This window comes from Nipponia nippon, unplaced genomic scaffold (assembly GCF_047370975.1).
Source record: "Nipponia nippon isolate SJK-2023a ecotype South Korea unplaced genomic scaffold, ASM4737097v1 scaffold_1, whole genome shotgun sequence".
In the NCBI taxonomy this organism is placed as follows: Eukaryota; Metazoa; Chordata; class Aves; order Pelecaniformes; family Threskiornithidae; genus Nipponia; species Nipponia nippon.
This window is the reverse complement of record NW_028262290.1, coordinates 92733671-92756437: the sequence shown is the minus strand read 5'-3', so window position 1 is coordinate 92756437 and position 22767 is coordinate 92733671. Positions and strand designations below refer to the sequence as shown.

At 44.3% G+C, this 22767-nt stretch overlaps 1 protein-coding gene across 19 annotated transcripts in view; it reads left to right on the top strand.

Annotated features, from left to right (window-relative positions):
- The window catches only part of DUSP22 (dual specificity phosphatase 22), a 61542-nt gene that overhangs the window by 37807 nt on the left and 968 nt on the right, over positions 1 to 22767 (top strand). For 8 of the 19 annotated variants that reach the window (XM_087762384.1, XM_087762427.1, XM_087762438.1 and 5 more), the window contains 2 exons: positions 323 to 494; positions 3371 to 7213. In XM_087762384.1, coding sequence (XP_087618510.1) covers positions 323 to 494; positions 3371 to 3556 — 358 coding nt within the window. In that variant the 3' untranslated portion in view covers positions 3557 to 7213. Of the gene's footprint in view, positions 1 to 322; positions 495 to 3370; positions 7214 to 7284; positions 7389 to 15835; positions 22571 to 22767 lie in introns of those variants that run through there. The other 11 variants (XR_015705780.1, XR_015705784.1, XR_015705797.1 and 8 more) reach the window with 11 other exon arrangements.

Below are 22767 nucleotides of genomic sequence, written 5' to 3'. Positions count from 1 at the left end.
GGGTGACTTCTAGCATATTAAAACCCAGTTCTAACTTAGACGTGTTCACTGTCCCCTGCTTTTGTGAAGAATTAATACTTATTTCTTCCATTCCAGTCTCATATGAATTACCACTCAGAACCCACGTTCTTCATCTTGTCATAGATTTGTTCTGATACATTTGAAAAAGCAGCACCAAAACCCTTTAACTCAAATATTACAATATTTCTTCCTTGTGGCAAGCAACGCAGCAGTCTGCTGTGATGTTGGGAAGTGATGCTTTTAACTGTGATAGATGAAGTACTGCACTAGTTCAGTTTATTGCACCTCCTTTTTCATGCAGCCTTGCAGGTGTCTCCAGGAGTGTAACATTGGTGGTTGCCTACATCATGACCATCACAGACTTTGGTTGGGAAGATGCACTGTCTGTTGTCCGCGCAGCGAGATCCTGTGCCAATCCTAACATGGGCTTCCAGAGGCAGCTACAGGACTTTGAAAAACATGATGTTGATCAGGTAAATGAACTACAAACAAATGAGCTGTGAAACACAACCCCAAGTCAGATCATGGGCTACTTCTCATTATTTTGTGGCCTGGGTGGTTTATCTGACTCCCTGTTCTTGGTTTGAGAGAGTGGCTTCTTGGCCAAGCCTGCTCCACTGGGGAGGTGCAGACGGAACCGAAGGTATCGGGGAATGCTGGGTGGAGGAGGAGATGAAGCACAACATCTAAATGCCTCCTGCCCAGCTGTGCTCTCAATCCAGTGATTGCTTCATGTGCTCTAAGACACAGTAAAAGACTGACACCTTTAGAGGGGTAAACACTAAGGAGTGAGTTGCTCAGAATGCAGCAGAAAGACCAACCTATAAGTACCAGTTGCATAAAAATAGTGGATTTCCCCCCCAACACATTCATTTGGAATAGTAAGCAGGAAAGAAATCATAATCAGAAATCTTTGCTATCCAGGAGTTAAACTAGGTTCTCATTATGACTTACATGTCGTGTTCCCCCCCTTCTGTGGCTGAGACTTAATACATTTTCTGATGTGTAGAACAGTCTCAAATCTGACCCTTTTTTCTTCTTTGCCTTTGAAGGCTTTGTAGGACTAGGAGAAATGAGGGAACAGTAAGACTGCAAAGTGGTTTTCATAAAACAAAAATTAGTTTCTTACCCCTAAAAAGAACCGTCCCACGCAAAAGACCTGCTCTCCGTGGGTGATCGGTGACTTCCACTTATGTTAACAACCTACTCTGGCCGTCCCCTCCGTTTTCCATTGCTCAGCATGTTGCTGTTCTCTGGGCTTTTGTGTTAAAAATCAACAACAACAACAGAGGCAAACCAAAATCGGAAAGCAAAATACATGAGGCAAAGGATGTTGGTTTTTATTTTTATTCCATCCCCGTCATTCTGCTGCAGAAAGCTCAGAGTTTAGAAATTACCATTTGTTTTGCATGATGCAGTTTGCAACTGTAAATATTTGCGTTTTTTTAATATTTAACTGAATGTTTCCTGGATCGTTTGGAACTGGTGTAAATGGTAGAGTAACCGATTTTTAAGAGACAAAAGTCAGGAGGGGACTTTCCAGACTTGTCTCCTTCCTCCCTTACAGTCATTTCTACTCTAATTGGTCTGGGCTAACAGCAATGACAATTAAGGCTATATGCAAATAGCCTGATAAAGACAGTAACGTCTCTCTTTTTTCATCCACCATGGACGGCACATTCTGCCTTTTTTTCGCTGAGGGGGAGGCAGTAGGTTGCAAAAAGAAATATCCACCTGTAGTCACTGGCTGGGCTGTAGTTTCCTACTGTCTCTTAACAGCAACCACATCCTTAGCAGGTGTCTGTTTACACACCTGATTTCAGTGGAGTAATGCCATCTGCCAAGGGCGTGAACTTTTTTCTGATTTCAGCAGCATGGGTGTTTTGCTGTGCCGCTATAGGGTGGTATCCTGTGGGGTTTCTGGAATGGGGTCCTTTAGATCTTGGTCTTACAGGAAGGGGTTTAGTCACTAAGGTCATAATGTGGTTTGCACCAATTCCAAACTTCCCACCAGGACACACATGGTAGCCTGAGGCTTCAGATTTGACTCAGGACCTTACAATCTTTTAGGAGTGGGAAGGAGTAACTATGCTGAGGTATGTCTCCCAATGTCCTAGTAAATGGTCTTATGGATAAAGTCGTCATCCATGAGCTCCAAACAGGACAAAGCTATTAAAGTTAAGACTTGAAAAATGATCACAGGAGTGTTATCCCCACTGGGACAGAACAGTTGGGGTCTGTGTCTGTTTGCTGCTTCTGCAGGGAAGAGCAACAAGATTGTCAGGAATGACTAAATGGACTCAAATTCTTCAACTGGCAAAGAAATGACAGAGAAGGATGTGATAAAGGTCTATAAAGTTGAGTGGAATAGAGAAAGTGAACAGGTGTGATTTTCACTCTTCCCTGTAATGTGAGAGGGAGCTATCAATTGGCAGGTCCCAATCAAGGAAAAGGAGGGGGGTTTATACAACATGTGCTTAAGGAGCTTGTTGGCATCCAGGTATCTTGTGGTAAAAATTTGTGGATTCAGAAAGTGATCTCATGGCAGAAAAATTCATTTGTTGTTATCAGACACAAAGATACTACCTCAGCCCCCTAAAGTACCTGAGCTGAAAATTGCTGGAAGCTGAGGAAATGAGCAGGGAAAAGGTCCCAGCATTATTGCCCTGCCGTTGCCTGACTCTTTCTTCGGCATTTATATCTGGCTGCTCTCACACCAGGATGCAGAGCTGGATTGACCTTCAACTGGACCTGGTACATCTGTTAACCATGTACCATATTCAGTCACTCCTGTCAGTAACATATAGGGTCTATAGGTTTTGAAGCTCCTGGTCTTTTTCTTCCTAGAAGATACCTTTCCTGATATCTACAGTACATTTTTTTACTACTGGTGTTTGTGGGCTCAGGACGAAAATCCCATATGAGTGGTTCACTTGCTGATCTTCAGCCTCCTTGTGGCCTGTTGTGACTTGGGCAAATTGGCTGACCGTATTAGCTTCCATGCTTATTTATCTCATTGTATATGCAACAGGAGGAGGGTGCTTTTAAGTCCAGGACATCTTTGCCCGGTGGGTGTTCCTTACTCCGTATTACTTCAGTCAGCCCAGCTGTTATGCAAGTGTGTCATTTTAGGGGATGTAAGGGATCTCAGTGATTTCAAGTGTGTGTTCCTGTGCCTGTGTATTCTGTGCTGCTGTTGAAGGACATGCAATATTTGGAGCCCTTTTCCTTAAACGACTTGTGTTCTTAAAGGCTCCTCAAATTCTGTAGGACAGGAGGGAGTATTACTTCTGCATCAGTCTCATGTTATTGTTTCATCATATTGTATACGTATGTTCAATTTCTGCAGTTCAGGCAGTGGCTGAAAGAAGAATATGGGGAAAACTCTTCTCAGGATCTGCAAGAAGCCAAAAATCTTCTGAGCAAATATAAAGAACAGGCAGAGTTGCAGCAGAATACTGGAGGAAGACAGTGGAATAACAACTTCTCATCTGTGCCATCTCTCTCATACAGCAACTACACAACAGAGACCTAATCGTAGGAGGTTGATTTTTTAATTTCGACCTTTGAAAAACATCTTGCCATAATTTCCATCCCATCTTCAAGACTCTCAGCTGTAATCATGCAAACAGTTGATTTGTAGAAAGCTTCTTGATGAAAATACTACATTGTGTGTGTGTGTATGAGTGTGTTTGACACGGTTTTATAATTTGGGCAGCATCAAGTTCTCTGTGTGCCCAGAGACATGATCCAGTTACTGTGGCTGAGCCAGTTTGTCAGCCAGCCACAGCTGCTACCCCCTTATGCCCACATGGCCTGGCATTTGCTGTGAGGTTAGCTCAACTCCTTTCATTGTAGGCTAGCAGAGGGCTCTGAGAGATGAAGTCTGGTGATTCAAGCTGTGGCAGTTTGACATCTCTGCGCTATCAATGTGGCAAAGATGTTCTTGCACCTGAAGAACTCAAGTCTGTGTCTCTGCTGCTCCTGTTCACAGTCCATTGGCAAGTAATACCGTGGAGGCGGGCTTGAACTTGAATGCTAGGCTGCAAACTGGAGCAGGTGAGATACGGGTGCATGTACCTTTCTACCAACAGTAGCATCTAGGAGAGAAGTGGGAGAGACAGCTCTGAGTAATAACATCTTCAACTGCCACAGTTGTACTTGCTTCAGTGCACGTGAGACAGAGCTGTCGGTAGAACTGCTGCAGGCTAAGAGCACTGAGACTGTTACCACAGCTCAGCTGATGTGCAGTGATTTAAGCCGTGGTCCCTTGATCGTGCATCTGGTCTCCCAACATAAGCTTCTCTGGAGAGTAGTTTGTCAGGTCTCCAGTGCTGCTGAACTTCATTCCCCGTGGAACATGTGCCTCTTCAGCACACGCCCCTGCGCACATGAGAACGTGTCTCCAAAGAGTGGGCTCGGCGTGAGTGCGAGCACCTGTTTCTTTGCTTGTGCTGTGGTTTGCTCTTTGACTTCAGCTACCTCAAAAATGCTGTTCTTGTCATTGTGGTTGTAAGTGCAACCTTGAAAATTGCCTTGTGTAATCTTAATCTGACACTGAGTGAAGTAAGTGGGAGCATGTGTGTGTGAGAGTGTGTGTGTGCATGTATATTTCACAAATGTCTGTATTTGATAAGTTTATTGTTTTCTTTTAAAATTGCTCATATTTCTCACTGGTTTAAAAATTGAGTTGTTTGAATTCAACTTCCTGCCATTTTAAAACCACTATATGTTTTGCAGTGATCAGATTTGTAGGAATGCATTTGTAAAATATATTTTAAACTAGGTTAAAACTAAGGGCCATACTCCGCTCTTGGTAACATTGGGTGTTTCTGGAATGGAGCCATTGCCTGACTCAAGTGTATTCTAAAAGTGTAACTTCAAATACGTCAGCAGGCATGCTGGGCAGTATATTGATTTCTGATGGTGTAATGGGGGGTGGCACTGATGCCAAGATCATGATTTCTTGTCTTTGACTCACAGGATGGAAGGCCTATTTTTCTTGAAGATTCCAGAAAATAAAAAATACCTCCCAAACAGCCAGGATAGAAAAACAAAACCAAACGTTTGTTTCAATGTGGTGTATATCATGCTAAAAGCTGAGCACTGAAAGGGAAGCAGTCAGCGTACTAAATAGGCTGTTGTCTCTCTCAATTTCTTTGGTACTCCGACCTCCCGTCCCTCACAAGATTCCTCTTCATGTGATCTCCTGCTTGCTTTGGGTGGCAGTGAATTCTTTGGATGGGAGCAAGGCTTTTGGGATCAAGTAAGCTCTGGCTGTTAAATATCTGTTGTTAAGTATCTTCAAAATATATACGTTACGGCTTGTGAAATATGGATCTTGCACATCAATAATTGCCAAAAAGGGAAAAAGGGAATGGGGTGGAACTGGCCTGGCTTTTCCATCTGAGTCCAAGCCTGCATCAGGGTTCTCATTGCACTAAGTGCTTTAAGTGTACTGAACACAGCGAGAGCAGGATAATCATGTCTGTGTTGCAGTAAGGGATGCTGTTGGATTTAGGAAAGGTGCTGGAATTGACTTTGTTTTCAGCCTTGTAGCTAAATGACCCGCTACCGGTTTGGTACATCCAGCAACTGCTCTGTGTTTGCCTGGGAAGAGAAGTATTTAGCTCTTCTTGAAGATGTTGATCTGCAAATGACTGCTGTTTAGGAATTCCAGCACAGTAGTGCCCATGTTGGCAGTCCCCTCTGTGCTCTGCGGGCGGATGTGGTAATTGGAAAACGCTTTCCTCGGTAACAGGGTCTGACGCGTGTTCGGGATGCTGGTCCATTTGTTCAACCCTCTACTCATAATAGGATATGTAGTGCAACTGCAGCCCGTCCCCACAGGGCAGCTTTGTCAGAAGGATTCTGCCCATGCTCTTGCAGGTACCCAGTCAGTCCATCCTGTAGCTGACTGCCAACACTATGTATCCTGTAACACTTGGCACTCTCGTCCTTGCGGCAGTAACCTTGTGAGTGCTGGTAAGTTGGCAATTCTTTTTTTCTGTTCTGACAAATACAAGGCAGAATGGGAGATATCTGTTAATGTTTGTGTGTCCAAGATTATTCTTTACTGGATTTTTTTAATAGTTTGGTTATCCCCAAAGAGTCAGTCCCACAAATAAGTTTGGTTTTTTTTTTTTTTTTTAGAACTGAGTTTGGCTTTAGGGCCATATAGCCACATCAATGTGCATTATGCTGCAGCTCAAAAGCAGATACAGGGTAAAGCAGGAAGATGGAGGGAGTGCCATATTGTCAGCAAGTGGGAGTGCTTCTCTCTCTTTAAAAGGCAGAAGAGGTGTTTTCTGTAGTTTCTTGCTTCTGCATCTTGTTTAGTGGTCTGTATGTACTGCATACTGCATTTAACACCAACAGTAAAAAGCAACAGTAGTCTAAGAAAGCTTGAATCTGGTTTGTCCACGTAGAGAGCAGAATGATAGTTTACTCCTTTACCACAAGGTGCAGAAGAGAGAGTAGCTACAGTTCTCACCTTGGGCCTTTTAGGAAGGGAGAGGAGCTAACACAGACTGAGAATGTGACATGATTTGTCTTCCAACCAGCCTTTCAGTTCAGTGGCAGTTTGTAGGACTTCCCAGCTATCTGGAACATGACTAGACCCCAGTCCACCTCTTAGTAGTTTGCCTTTATAGTGTAGATGATGCATTCAGTTATTTTGTTTCTGTACTTCAAAACACTGTCCTCATTTTGATGTTCACTGGAAAATGTATAAAGTTTATAACACCTTATTGGATATCCAGATTTGAAATGTATAATCGATTTTTTTGGGCTAAACTTGATATCCATGTGTGATTATAAGCAAATGTTTAGTGTTATACAATGTAGGTAATGGGTAAATGCATTAGTATTTATTACCCTGATTTTTTAACCTGGAAAGAGTTGCTTCCTTACACTTTGTGGTTGAGTGGGAAGATGGCAGATCATATCTCTGTTTTTTAAAAAGGACAGTAATAACATTGGCTGCTATAATGGCCACTGCCTATAAAGAAGTCAGTGAAAAATCATAGTAATTACTTCAGCTAGTTTAAAAACTCTAAAACTGGTAAGCTTCTTGATTCTGTGTCTTCCTCTTCCTGGGCATCTTAGCGAAGCCTTGATTGCTTTTTCCAAATGTTTGTATTTAATACGTTCTACAATTTTTTTATAAATAAAAGTAAATGTTAATGCCTGATCTGCTTGTGTATTTCTTGAAATAAATAATAGTCTCTGGAAAGTTTCTACTCACTGTTTGTATCCCTGCAGGTACAGTAAGAGTACAAGACAAACTCATTTTGGTATTTCGATTACTTTTTTCTCCTGCAAACAGACTTCTTGAGACTTCCGCTCTCTTCACCAAGTTCTTCCAGGTGAGTTCAAGAATCTGCAGCACAAGCATCTCTTGATAGTAGTCCACAAGAGGATGTTGCATGTTGCTCTCTTGCTTATCGTTGCTGGCCCATCATTGCGGCAGGGTATGCGGCGAATCCAAATTTTTTGTTATTTTGAAATACCTTCTTTTCCACAGGACAGTGGTTTAGGGCATAGTTAGCTGTAAAACTTAGCTGGTTTACAGACTGCCAAGACTCAAGGCTCTCGGTAGTGGTTTGTCAAAGAAAGCTGATGTAAGTGGCAGATGATGATTCTCAGGGGAAAAAAAAAAAAATTAAAAACTTACATTGTAAACGGGAGGGGAAAAGCCCCATTTAAATTCCCACAGATAACGCACTGAATTTCTGGTTTGACACTACCTCTGCTAAGAGGGTAATTCTGGCATTCGACCAATCAAAAAAAAAAAAACAAAAAAAACAAAAAAAACCCAAAACCAAAAACCCCACCAACCTGAAAGTCTAATCAGTCATGCCTAAGTAGCCAGATCTCATGGCCACTTCAGTTGTTGCTGAAGGCTGAACTATGTTCTTGCAGTGGGACTCCCTCATCATGAAGGCAAAGTTAGATGCTCAGGCACAGTGGGGTTTGGGTCTTTTCTTTTTGCCCTCTCCTCCCTCTTCCAGCACTTGTTAGTTTTATAGACTGCTGGGAATGTGTGGATGTTTCCTAAGGGATCTCGGGGATTCAACTAATCAATAATATCCTCCACTAGAATAAAGTTAATGTGTCTGTAGATAGCTTTGAATGTTCTAGATGCTCCTTGTTCATGATATATTTCAGTTCATCTTCAGTGTAAGTGGGACGGCTGTGATTTTATTAAAGTGGGTTTCAGTCCTCTTCCTATCTTTCTATGAAAAGACTTTAAATTCAATGCAGCCTGCTATGTGAAGCTTGAATTAGTAGTGTAATTACCTCCTTTCTCCTATCTATTATCCATAGCAACGTCTTAGATATATGTGCTATAGCACTGATGAGACAGAAAACATGTTTATAATCCCTTGTGAATTAGGAATACCTCTTAAGTTTTAGAGGAGGCTTCCCCCTACCCCCAAAGGAACACAGCAGTTTCCAATGAAAAAGGCACTGCTGCTCTGTCTTCCTTTTGACCACTTAGCACCTCTCAAGGGCAGTTTTTATCCAAATCACATGTAAAAATTGTCCTGCAACCATGGTGCCATACGACTGTTCCCAACTGTCTATCTTGTTTCATTCAGTGTTATATGTAACTGTCACAAGTTCTAGAAAATGGCAGTTCTGATTTGGTTCATGTAGTCCTGTCCCACCGTGCCGTGAACTGAGGGAACTAGAGGGTAAACCCGCGTGTCCTTAGCTGCGCTCATAACCCGATAAGGAGTCTGGGCTTTGCCAGCAAACTGAGAGTCCCTCCACCTCCTCAAGAAGGTTGTACTGGCAGAGGGAAAATGATGATGGTCTCTAGAAAATATTAGACAGCATGAGGAAGATGATCTTGCAAGATGATCTTCTACAGTGTCTCTGTAGAAACCCCCGGAGACCCAAAGCATGGGACAGAAACAGCTATTTTCACACTTTGTACTCAGCAGAGCTTTAAATGTGGCTCTCGTTTTCCATGTGCCGCAGCTCCTGTGTGTTTAACTATTTCATTGCTACATTTAGCTGCTGTCCACTATTACTCTTCTGCCCTTACCCAGGGAACAAGTTTTTTCATACATGTTTGAATGTGTGCTTTGCTCTGGTGAATTATGCAAACTGCAGTCTACCAAAAGTGAGTAGCTTGTGAGTAGCAGGATGACTTCTGTAGTTTCCATGTAGTTTCTAGTGTAATTATCAGGAGTAGGCATCTAATGAAGTGTGAGCAGGAGGTGCCTTTTTGCCATTGAACTACTGCATAGCTCAGTCCTTGTAGGAGACTCAATTCTGCTTGTGTGAGCCGAACACATCTGCAGTAAACTGGGAGTAAAATTCATTTGCAAGCACTCTCAAAAAATGGGATTTTCAGCCAGACCTGCACCCAGTTTCCATTTTAGTTGAGGCAGTTATGAATGTGCAGGTTTGCACCCTTCATTGTTCAATGAACTATGACTAGAGAGATCAGAGCCAAGACATCCAAGATACTTGAAGTGCAAAGTGTTTTTTTTAAGTTGTTTGCTCGCTTGGTCATCTATTCACACAGGCATTAGCAAAGCACAGCTTTAGATCTGGGCAGATGCATTTACAAATGGACCCCTTGAAAGTCTGTGTTCTGATTCCCCTTCTCCCTTTCTTTCTCTGAAAGCAAGTGAGTTTTTAATTTGTCAGATACAGGGGATGGGCTTTTTGTTACAATTTCTTGAATCTCTTCCCTTCCACCCCTCCTTTTCCCTTTTTTTCCTGTGATTTTTTTTTTTTTTTAAATAACTGGTATTTATCCCAGAGCTCTGGAGTCAGGATAAGTGAGTGCCAATGTGTGGCTCACAAACAATTTATTTCCTGTAAATGTGCATTAATAAAAAAAGCTGATGTTATAAGGTTGCTGATTTAATTGAATGTGTTAACAAATACAATTCTGCTGTTTGTGCATCTGTCCTGTCGTGGTGGCAGTGGTGGTTGTTTGCCAAGCCTGCCATGACTTCTGTGGATGTTGTCATCTTCTGTGGCAGGCTGGCTCCTGTACAGCACTGGATGTTTCAGAAAAGTAATGCTGATCCATGGCAGTGTTGAACCTGACATGTGAAAAATTAAAAAGGAAATTTAACCTTTATTTGTATGCCAAAAAGCAACGTTCATTGGTGGACCTGCAGGTTACTGATTGCAAACAGCGTTTTTCTTGATGCTCTCTCTTCCTTGATTTTAAGGCAAGGTGGGACTTTGTTGAAAGCTTGTAAGTAGGGGAAAACTGCCCTGCGTTTAGAGAAAGTATGTGTCGAAGATGTCAGAATTACGGCTGTGTTTATGCATGCTCACTGCATATTTTCCCAAGGATTGCATTTTGGAAGTCTTTGCAAGTAAGTCTGTAGCGTGTAACTTTCCCAGCAAAACTACTTGTGTAACCCCTGAATGTCTCAAAAGAAGAAGAAGAAAAAAAAAAACAAAAAACAAAAAACAAAACCACCAAACAAACAAAAAAACCCCTGAGTGCTGTGCAAGCTTTGGTCAAATCCTCAGACTTTAGACATGAGATTCTTCTGTTCTTAGGTAGCTTGCGTACTTGATAATGTCTGATTTGCAGTGAGGTTCTTATCAGCCCTGATAAAGATCTCTATTACTCTGGAAGGTGGGGTATGTCATGCAACGTCTTATGTCCTCTGAGTCAAGCCTCAGTTTTGCAGAAGTCTGCAACCTGGGCTTGTTCGCAAGATGCGGAAGGTGCCTCTGCTGCACACAAGTGAACTGGTTGGGCTTTTACTGGCTAGTGCTACCATTTACCCCATAAAAAGATGACTTCTGTTTGAGAATACTGAAAACCATTTGCTTTCCTGCAGATGAAAGAAGACAGAAGGACACGGACCTGTTGGAGCGGGTCCAGAGGAGGGCCACAAAAATGATCAGAGGGATCAGGTTGTTCAGCCTGGAGAAGAGAAGGCTCCGGGGTGACCTTATTGTGGCCTTTCAGTACTTAAAGGGGACTCATAAGAAAGATGGGGACAGAGGTTTTAGCAGGGCCAATAGCAATAGGACAAGGGGTGATGGTTTTAAACTGAAAGAGGGTAGATTCAGACTGGATATAAGGAAGAAATTTTTTACAGTCAGGGTGATGAAACACTGGAATGGGTTGCCCAGAGAGGTGGTAGATGCTCCCTCCTTGGACACATTCAAGGCCAGGCTGGATGGGGCTCTGAGCAACCTGATCTAGTTGAAGATGTCCCTGCCCATTGCAGGGGGGATGGACTAGGTGGCCTTTAAAGGTCCCTTCCATCCCGAAGCAGTCTGTGATTCTATGAAATCGTGGAGGCTGTGCGAGTACACCTCTATCGTTTCTCAGCTGGGTAAGGCTGTATGACTCTGAAGTTAACCATCACTAATAAGTTTGGGGGAGGAATGCGAAAAGGCTTGTTACAACACAGAACCCGCCACAATATATTATAGTAATGTACTAATTCACTGCAAGACCACTCTGGACTTTGCTGTCACTGAAAGGGTCTTAAAGACTCCTCCTCTTCCTTAGCCATATTTTCTTTTCAAGGGACTGAGGTGGGGCTTCTGACATGTTTAGAGTTGACCTTCATTTCCCCAGGGTGGTCACCTTACATCAAGTTGATTGCACTGGAGGAAATGTTTGTCTTGTGAGATCTCACACGTTTCTAGCCGGGCTTTTCTGCCTTAGAATTATACGTCCTTGATACGCACGTAAATTTCCAAAATAGCATAGAAAGGGTTACAAGAGTGGCTGCAATGCAGTAAGATAGGCTAGGAAGTTCAATAGTCCTTTTTGATGCAAAAGTCTTGTGGTTTGGGCTTATCAAGAAGGCATATTGAGTCAGCCACCTTGTCCAATCCATAAAATGCTGGACTGAGAAGCATTTGGGATTCGGTTCCCGATTCTCCTACAACTTGCCGTGTGACTAGGCAAGTTGCTTCAGTTCTGCTTTGCTTCATTTTCCCAATAAAATGGGGAAGAAGTGTTATGACTTTCCCTGCTACAGCTCTGCGAAGCCCCCAGTGAAAAGCACTGCATCAGCGTTGGTCGTGTGTTGTTAAATGAGGTATCTGCCCTCCATCCGAGGGCTCTTAAAATATCTTTGTAACCGAGAGATTCTGAAGCAGGGCGAGGAGCTGTGGTGGCTTCTTGCTTACTCTCAACACCTCAGTCCCACCTGCATAGGAAGTGCTGTGCCGCACAGGATGGTGGTTGGGTGTTGATGGGAATAGGGAAAAATCAAGGTTTGATTCCCCAGGTACCCGTTGCTGTATTTCAACATGAATTACACAAAATGCAGAGGTTGTCATTTCTATGTGGAAAAAGATGGGGTGAAGCAGAAGAAGTCCAGAGCAATTCTGGTTGTGACTGACCTAGACAAAATCCATCCCACAGGTGCATCTGTTGAACATAAAATCTCAGGTAAAAATTAAATGGTAGGGATGTGTAACGTGCCTGTGATGTCAAGAATGATGGGGGGGGGGGGGCAAGTGGAGGAGCAATAGCATATGGGAAAAATCAAAGCATTGGAATACCTAAAGGTAACGCAGTAAGGGCTGGTGATATATGTGCTGAGATACGTTCCACGCACTCCAGGAAAAAGTCTGCAGGGGAAAAAGAAAAGAAAGGGCATCTCTGCTGTTTCCTATACTCTGGATATATGGTTACGATCATAGAAAAAAAGTGATGTCCTGATTTTCCCCCAGGCTTGTTCTGGAAAGAAAGTGCATATGGTGAATACGTCTAATACAAGCTGCTCTGGCAGATGAGAACTGGAGGAAGAAAAAAATTAGTGCCTCCTTGGCCAAGCTGCTGCTGCTACTTTTGGACTGTTTCATGGAAGTCATGAATTTGATTCATTTCCAAAGACAGCTTGGAAACTCCAGGCAGCAGAGGCAGGGACTCCCCCTTCACTTAGCTGTTTTTCTCTGAATGCATTGCACTTGTGTGAAATGCAGTCAGTGCAGCTTCTCAGGTCATTCCTGGGGGAAGGTCAGTGTGTGGGGACTGACCCTCTGTTCCTCAGTTTGAGTGGTTTGGGAGCCTCAGTGCCTTGAAACACACTGAACTTCAAGCAGGGTTGGGGAACTTGCAGCTCATGCTGCGGGCACCTCAGTTAAAAAGGAAAACTCCCTTTAATTTCCAACCGGAGTAGATCCAAACTGTGTATTGGAGAAGCCTCTGTCTTTCTACTGATGGCCAAGGTCTCCTTGATCTCTCCGTGGTTGCCTCCAGCACTAAGCTGGGTGATTACGCCAGGTTTAGTCTCTCCAGGCCTCCCTCCCTCCCTTCAAGGCTTGAATGAAGGCGGTCGATGAACTCTATGCTGTTCATTCGTTCAACAAAGTCAAACAGTTTTATCCACTTTTAATCTGAAGTATGAATATTAGGGTGGTTAGAAACTAATAGATGGTTTACCTAGCTGAAAATAACCCCTCTGAGGAACCAGGCTGCGGAAATAGCTGAAGAAAGAGTAGGGAGAGCATGGTTTGGTGAGTGCTCTGAGAGTAATTTGCCAGTTCTGATGGGAAACGATAATGGGGAGGAAGAGACAGTAATCAGTGAATCAATCCGCACGGCTCGTTTAAAAATACCTCCTTTTTTGTGGCTTTGGTTACAAGAATGCTTTGTGGGCCACAGAAGAAAGGCATTAGTAGTTGTTTTAAACAAGCCATATTCTAATTTCACGTTCATGAAGTCCCGTGAACCTCTGAGCAAGAGAATTTCCACCCGTGTGCGTGTCAGGGGCAGAGGGGAGGGCAAATGGGCAGTGGATATTTTAAGTGAGCGGTTGCAATTAAAGTAAGCAGGAGCTACTGTAAGTCGTGCTAGATTGCGGTTAAGGAGTTCATTTGTTTGAGAAGGGACAGAATGAGATGCTAGAAACCCCATTTCAATAGAAATCATCACTACTAAGATGGTGCCCGAAGGAAATATTTGACAATGAAGTTGCATGTAATGGTAATCTTCTCCTGGGAAATGGTAATAAATAGGGTTGTGTCTCCATCACCTAGGGTAAAACCTGCACAGTGACGGGGATTGTCTGCCTGTGCATCGCAGCTGGCGCTCTGCTTCGACACACGTCGTGCCCTGGCTTCCCAGCGGGCTCGTGAGCTCGGGCGCAGCTGGGTCTGAATGCCAGAGCCAGGCCAGGGCTGAGCCCATGACCCTGCCCAGCTCAGGCTGAGCTGAGCACAGACTCACGGCGTGGTTTACTGGCGAACTCGATAAGCCGTACCCCAGGCAACTGGGAGCTGATTGTGCATTGGTAATATTGAACATGTTCTGGTTGGGAGAGGATTAGCCTCAAGACCTGGAGGGGAAGCTTTAAACATCGAGTGCAATCCTAAGATAAGCCTTTAATGCACAAGTCAAGGATGCTTTGGGCAGTTTTGCTCTTTAGCTGCCCTTCAAAGGGGGGTGATCAATATTCTTGGTCTGTCACATGTTCTTGCAGCTTTAGGAAACAGGAGCTTCACATTTCAGGCATGATTTTTATTAGGCTCTGCAGATGCAAAGTCATTCCTGGAGGGAAGTCGTGGCAGTCAGAAAAACCTCTAAGTGTGATACACCTTCCCTTTCACCTGTCAATAATATAGTTAGATGTGGGAAGATTTGATGAAGATTACAGTCTAGAGGGGGGCAATTTATTTCTTTAAACAGACTACTGATGGCGTGTAGCCTAATCTTAAGGTTTCAAAAGAACTTCCAGCAAGGTGGTGTGTTTAAAATCCTCCTGGCATCTGGCGGCTTGAACAATAAACATGACAGTTGTTTGACTTATGCAGATGTCCGCTGCGATCGTCTTTGAAAGTAATACATAAAATGTAATGGAAAACAAAAGCTCGCAGTCATTGTATGACTTTAGGTTGTCATCAGATTTCTCTTTCCTACGGTCTTCTAGAGCTTTGCACCAATGAGTCTCAGTTTCTGTCACTGTTGGTGTGTTGGACAGTCACGGTGCAAGCTTGCTAAGACCCTGAAGGTGAACAGTCATAACAGATAACCTGATCTTAATGGGGTTTGTAGTGGCCTGGCTCAGTGAAGGCAAGAGAAAAGTATAATGATGTTTCTAGAGGAAAGCCAAGTAAGGCTTTGATTTTGGTCTGTCGGTTTCCTGCTGCTTTGTCACAAGGGGAAAGCTCTACAAGCAAATAGCGGCACCTGTGGGAGCTGGAAGGAAAATTTGGAGGAACTTTGAGGAACTGCAGAAGTTTCCTGAGAAAGATACAGTGGAGTCAAGTTTTTGTTCTGGGTTTTCTGAGAGGGCAGAAATGATTGCTAATACTGCGTGTAAACAGAAAGATGAAAGGAAAAGGACTCTTCTTCAAGAATTACGTTGACTATTGTATCTCAATGCAGCAAAAAAACCCGCTAATGAAAACACGATGACTAACCAAACTGACGGTTTTAGTCCAGACTGTATAGACAAACTGGCTGCTAGTGAACTGTACTTGGCAGTGCAATGGTTACAGCACCGTTGTAATACTTCTAGTGAGAAGTGGGAATATGAGGAGAGAGCATGAATGCACTGGTAGAGAAGAGTTAGGACTTGCAGGCTTAGACTACCTGAGCCCATGCTGACATCTGATGTTCTCCTGGGCAGTGGGAAGCTAGCCCCAGCTTTCTGTGTACTGATATGTTGTACGTTAAAGTCCTGCCTACATGGAGGGGTGAAAGGAAGCCAAAAACGCAGCTGGAAGATGACGTTGTAGGTGGACAACCTCTGCTCCCTTAAACTCTGAGGAGCTTGATTAAAGTGTGCACTAAGGTTAATAATTTTTCTGAGTTCTGCAGGTATAACGTGGTTTCTTTTTTGGCGCTGTTTAGTGGCACCAACAGTCACCCTCATCCCGAAGCACTAGAGGCACCTACGCTTGTTGTCGATCCTGTGCGCCGCAGCTGCTTCGTGCATTCATAAACTGGAGACGGAGGTGACTCTCTGCTGCTTCTGTGCCACTCTGTGTCACTTTTCCACGCTGGAACAACCCTGTTCTGCCTTATGGACCTTTCTTGAATGGTCTCTGTGCTCTGGAAATGTGAGTTAATATTTTAAAGTGTAAATTTATAGATTGGGAGTTCCCCAAAAGATCCTTTCAACCTCTGGTGAGTGTCAAAATTATGGGAACTTGGTTCAGGGGGACCTTTGAGGGAAGAGGAAAGAATTGGTCCCAAGCAGAGCTGGAACAGCTCGTGTAATACGCGTTCCCAAATGAGCCTTGGGCAGCAATAATGATGTTCTTGAGTTCCCTGTCCCTGTCAGACATTTCTTTTTTTCCCTAATGAGGTCAGCTTGTACTGCTGCTTCTCCAACAATATGGCATGATCCTCATTCGCCTTACAAAAATTAAGCACCAGTCCTTGGAACTCTCCCAGTCCTTAGTAGAGCGGACTTTATCTGACTGCCCAATGTGGGAACGTACACCTATCTCAAACATAGGATTACTGGAGTATCTAGAGACTGCTCTCTCTAACGTATTGAGATACGTTACACATCAAATGGGTATTGGTCTAGGTTTCAGGCTGGAGTTCAGATGGATAGGGAACAACATCACTGAAACTGTGTTCTGGGACTGGTGTTAGTAATACAGTGCCTCCAGGGCTGTGGAGGCTTGGAAGTGACTGTGCCAGTAAAATCCTCTCCGGAGAGCTGCCTCAGAAGCCCCAGTACGTGTGCCATTTTATGCGGAGCATTTACCATTACTCAAGAAGCACTGTGCCAGCAGGGAATTTTGTCCACATCCCTTTAAATGCTGCTGTTTGTCCTTTTCAAAAAGTCTTTTAAAAAGTCATTGCCTTGCAGCTGGGGAGGGAAACCTCATAATTCACAGCTGCTCGGGCAGTATAGCAGCAGGCAGCCCAGTGCATTGGCAGGACCGGGACTGTCTGTGTCTCTGCAACAGGCAGCTCCTGGCCCGGACACTTTGCCCCCAGTGAAGCCAGTGGGGAAACTCCTCCCGAGCTCAGTGACAGCAGGATCTGGCATTCCGTGCTTTGAGTAGCAGTTTGTTAAGGCCACCAAGTGGCCATTTCTTCCTTCTTTTTTTTTTTTTTTTTTTTTTCTCCCCACTTCTCAAAGCAGCCAGCTGCAGCACCAGCATGGTGGAAGGGCTAGCGCGGTAATAAAGAGATGAAGCAGGATTTTGCCTTACCTAAGATGAAATCACGTTGCTTCTCTACTTCTCATACCATTTCACTATCACAAATAAATTCACCCATCTGCAAGGACAAAATGTCTGTGAAAGAAAAGGGTTAGAGCAGCTTTAAAACAGCTAGCAGGTCTGATAATACAGCAACCACCGGCAGTGATTTGTATGCTTCTCGAGCAGTAAGAGCTGGGGAGCACTGCAAGGGGGTTTTGGAGGCCTTTGTAAGTCTGGTAGGTCTGAATATCCAGAAATGATACAAGGAGGGCTGAACTGTCCCACGATGGACCTGAGGTCCTGCGGGAAAACCAGGGGCAAGTTACTCAGGCCAGCCTCTTGCCCAGACCAGTAGCCCATGGTGCCTTCCCGCTCAGTCACAGGCAGAATTGCATTTGCTATAAACAAGTACAACAGTAAGGTTTTTTATTGGGCACTGTATTTGTTGACCCAATCCACAGCAAAAATAAAAAAAAAAAGAATTACATAACAAAATGAGTAATGCTAAGTGGCTGAGGGAATTTCTTGGTGTTTTCTAGCATGCAGTGCCTTCAGTAGACGTGTGCATGGCTCAGCCTGCATCACTGACAATGTGAAAAACTTTATTTTTCTTCAAAAGGGAAGCATTCGCCCATGCTAGTAAGTTACCCTTCAGAGTATCCTTCCTGTTCATGCTAACCAAAGGTAGCCATGCATGCAGAGATCTCTCTTTTTCACCATTAGAAAAGGGCAACCTGGTACAAAAGTTAATGCAACAGGCCACCCAGGCTCCATCAGCTGTCAAGAGCCACTGCAGCTGTTAACTCCTCAGCAGGTACTGTGGGCCAGCATCAACTGTCAGGCGAAATTCAGAGAATATTCAGCCACAGGGAAGCAAGTTAGCATCAAACCAAACGCTGCCCGTAGGAAACCCTCTGGATGTGCGCACATGCTTTTGCTCGTGCAAGGCATTGCAAGCACCTGGTGTAAGATTTTCTTCTACCTAAGCCTCGCTGGGTCCCAAATGTTATTCTCCTGACAAGACCGTTGCGGATTGCAGCGCTACAATTGCCACGGCCCTTCCTTACGGAGCGATACCAAAAGCTGCTGTCATGTGGAGTGGAGAAAGGTGGGAGGAGATGTAATAACGTATTGTTACTATAATTTCACATATTCACTCTTCAGGGAGACATTTCCAAAAGCAGCCAAGTCTCTTTTTCCAAAGTGGCCACAACATTGTGAAGTTCCCTCCTGACTTCTGACAACATTTCATCTCTTGTGTATTTTCCCTCACATTGGGTAGTTTTATCCTCCATCACCCAGGTGTTTGCTTGCTCTTTGCAGATTATGGTATGCTCTCAGCATCTTTGGAAATAAGGTTTTGTGAGCACTGTGCCGCCAGGCTCTCCGAGGGAGGAGAAGCATCCCTGAGCCTCCCTCCGTCAGGCTTTATGGGCCGTGGGGGAGAAGCGCGCCTCGTACCCAGCTGAGGAGCAATGCAGCCACCGCTCTCCCCCCGGCCCCCGGCAGCAGCCTGCTGTTTGGAGAGCACCCGCGCCTCCCCCTTTCACCTCTTCCCTGGCAGGTTTACGTGTGGCCGGCTCCTGCGTGGGGCCCGATGCAAGGCGAGCCCTGGGGAGCCCCGCTCCAACCTCCTTGTTCCACTTGGCCCCGTGCCCGGGGGATCAAGTATTAGTGAGGAGAAGCCTGGTTACGCTGCCCCTTCCACCCTGCTCCACGGTATGGAAAACCCAGACCAAAGCTCCCCTCGGCAGAAAGACACTGACATCCCAGGAGAGACGATAGGTTACTTTGAGCAATTTATTAAAACTTTGTAGTGTCAGGCACTCTCCACGCTCCCATTCCCTCTCATTTATAAAGGCACCTGTCAAGGAGGACTGTAACACAAATGTCCCAGTTGTCATTGGACTGTAGAGGACGCTTTCCCTCCTGCAGGAGCTTGCAGCAAAGCCCCTGCTTCGGGCAGCTGTCCTGCGGGGCGCTTTGTGCTGCCCCGTGAGCCGAGCGCTGGAGCCGAAACCGCTGAGGATCCAGTGGTTCCTCTGGCGCTGGGCTGTAAAGCGACGTTTGATTGCATTTGGTGCTGTAGCTAATGAAGGCGTTTTATGTTTTTGAAGATTTTCAGAAAGCATTCACTGATTTATGCATGTGCTAGACTGATCATTGATAGCAGGAGAAATTCTGACTGGATGTACTCGCTATCCCCCATTCTCGCCCATCACCGAAAACCTTGTTTGCGAAGACTTGTTTCCTTTTAAATCATTCTTCTGCACATCTAATAGGGCTGACCCACTTCTTTTCAAAGTGAGATACCACCGTACATTCATTTAGGGCTTGCATTCACTCCCTCTAGCATACAGCCCAACTTGTCTTGTGCCACTGTGAATGACGAGTCAGGTCTCTCCTCAACAGAAAAACACCGGCAGGGTATTTGTGTTGCTGCCTAAGGCAGAGCAATTAATAAGTAGATTTTTTTTCTTTAAATGATTTAGATTATAGCCCTCCTTGCTCACTAAATATTTTTCCTTTGGGGCTGTGAGTTCCTCTTTTGTCTATCAAAAAGAAGAAGGTAACATAAACTGCTAGACCATTGCCACCACCTCCTTCTCACAACCATCTGCATCTCATCGCCATCTGCTCAGTAAGTCCAGGCTGAGGATTTACCCCTCACTAATCAAGACAGGATGAAACCAAATCAGGTTTGAAATTGTACAGAGTATGTTATACCTATGGTCTCTAAAGCATCTCCTTCCAAAGGGATGCATGTGCCACCAGTGATTTCCACCCTACAATGGCCACAGACAAGAGGAGAGTCTCCCAGTTTCTTTCAAGCAGGGAAATCTCAGTGGCAGCCGCATCTATGGTTTTTGTGAAACTGCCCAAAGCTCCCTCCTTTCTGAGTCCTTTCCTCTATCATCCGAACTCCTGCTTTGCATTGCTTTTCACAAAGATGCTCCAATTCAAAAGGACAGAAAACCCAGACAGTTTTATATTTAACAGAGAACTGTAGCGGGTAGTGGGACCAGAACGGGCAATACATATGCAGTATAGATCTTGTGGATTTTTTTAATGATGTTCAGTGTTTAGTTTTCAGTGATTTTTCTTGTTGTGTCACCCTAATCCCTTCCCTCTCCAAGTCATTTTCTGATTTAACTGGGCTCCCTGCAGCTCAGTTTCTTTGAAGTGGAACCTCAACCCCAAAATATACAAAACCAAGTTGATCTTTTGAACCCAGGAAGTGATGTGGGTTTGAACTTAGATACAAATGAACCCGGGCACAATACTTACATTATGCTGGTATGAAAGCCAGCAAAGATTGATTAAAGCAAAAATACTTGAAGTGGTCACATCGGCAGCCTTGCTTCCCCCGGGCATAGGGCTCTCACACATCCCAGGATGTCCAACACTTGGGGCGTCAAGTGTTGGACATCAAGTGTTGGACATCAAGCCACATCAAGTGTCAAGTGTTGGACATCAAGCCACAGACTCTTGACAAGCTCAAAATGTGCCAGGAATCAACCAACGTGCCAGCCAGCGCTCGCTGCTCCCCAAATCCCTGGAAATTTGCTTCTTCCTTGCTGGAGGAAAGGACTCAAGAGTGATCCTGGGGTGTCCCACCCCAGCCCATGCACCCAGCCGGCAGCCCCCCCATCACCGGCTGCATCCTCGTCCCACTCCCGCAACAGCCGGCCCAGCCCTCTCCCTGCGTGTCCTGCAGTCTGGAAATGCACTCCAAAAAGGGAGTTTTTCCGAGGGCACGAATTCGGCCTTTCCCTTGTTCTTCACTGTAATAAATCATGTTTAGATCGGGTACCACCTCTGGAGTGGTCCCACTTCTCCAGTCTGGTGAGATACCGTCCCCAGCTTCGTTTAACTTCTTCTGTGATCAAGATGCAGTGAGTGGTTTTTGTCAGCGTTAGTCGCGTTTGGGATGTCTTCAAGTGCAGTGTGTAAACTACATTTACGGGAAATGCTCTGAGGATACAACATAGCTGAAGGAATTTGGCCAGGTGGGCTGATGGTCTGAAATCTAACCCCCTGTCCACCCTGTCTTTTTACTCCAAATAAAGAAGATTGGATACGAAAAACATAAAATAATAATAAAAAAAAGATAATTCCTATAATTTGGATTTACCCCCTCCGCCGGATGAAGGGTACTGTGAATTCCCAGGTGGGAATGAGATGGACACGTTACTGCAGGGAGCGGGGGACACCTGGCCGCGCTGTGCCCCACATCGCTCGCAAAGGACCAAGGTTTCCTTGCCTAAATACCAGCAGTCCTGGGCAGTCCTTGGTAGCCGTCCTGCAGAGAAGCAAGTCTCAGATTATTTGGGTTAAGGGAGAGGCTGTTCTCAGCACCTCCTGGCCAGCACCAGAACATGATGCAGAGCTGGCTGATTTGTTTACTGGAGGTTATTAGAAAATAAAACTTTTTGCACTTAAAACCAAACAAATCAGAAAGCACCAACTTAAAAGCTGATAAAATATTTTGTCAATGGAAAGTAAATAAAAACAAATAAATTTTTAAAGCCTTGAAAAGAGAATTCTAACAGATTTTTCATTTTTTTCTGTTTTGTCAAATATCAAACACACTAGGTTTTGAGTTTTCATATGAAAAGTGAACAATTTTTAAAAAACATTTTTCTAAAAAAAAAAGTTCTCTATTCTTTAAAAGTAGTCAGGAAAAAGATGTGGCTTTTTTCTTGATCCGCTTCTGTGATAGAGTTTTTTATTTGTTGTAAATTTTAAATTCTTGCAGCAATACATCACATTCAGCTTTGTGTTTTTATTTTAAGGGCCAGAACCCTCCCCAGACTTGATCAGGACAGGTTCTCTCTCCAAAGATTTTGTGCTGGGGGGGATCCTTTAAAAAACAGAGATTGGTACCGGTACTTACTATTATTTAATACAACATGTTTTAAAGAATGGAAATGGTTACTGGCAAAAAGTTGAGGTTTTAAAAAAATGAGTTTTTCCCCTTTCCACACAACTGGAAACTTTTGGTTTCTTCAACCAAATGCCAAGAAGCAAAGAAACAAGAGCGAGCGAAAACAGGTGGGAGCAGAGATTTCCCTTCAGCGCCAGGTGAGCGACCGTGGTCCTTGTGATGCTCAGCTCCCCGAGGAGATGGCCTCCTCCCTCGTCTGAACTCATTGGGGAGGGCTGGAAGAGAGGTGAAGGTCACCAACACGTCAGCTGCTCAGACGGTGACAGTGAATAACGAATATGCAATGACTGCCTGCGAATTAAATACATTATTTCAAGACAAAGCGAACATATTCTTCGCAAATACATTTATATACCTGTTCAGAAATTTTCAGAAATCCGTTTTGTTAAGTGACGACAACCACGCTTTCTTTATCTTTTTATTTGAAAACTACTTATATCTTTTTCTTTTTTTTCCCCCACAATTTTCCGATTTTTTTTTAGATGCGTAACTGCTGCTTGCTGATGAAAATGGCTGGACTAGCATAGGTTGAACTGTTTTGGGGAGATGAGGGGGGGAGGACGACACAGAAATAGAGGCAACACAGAAAAAGAGTATGGGCAAAGGATGCCGCTCTGGGGTAAGCTGCTGCACTTCACATCCAACCTTGGTAAACGAGAAGTCCAACTTCT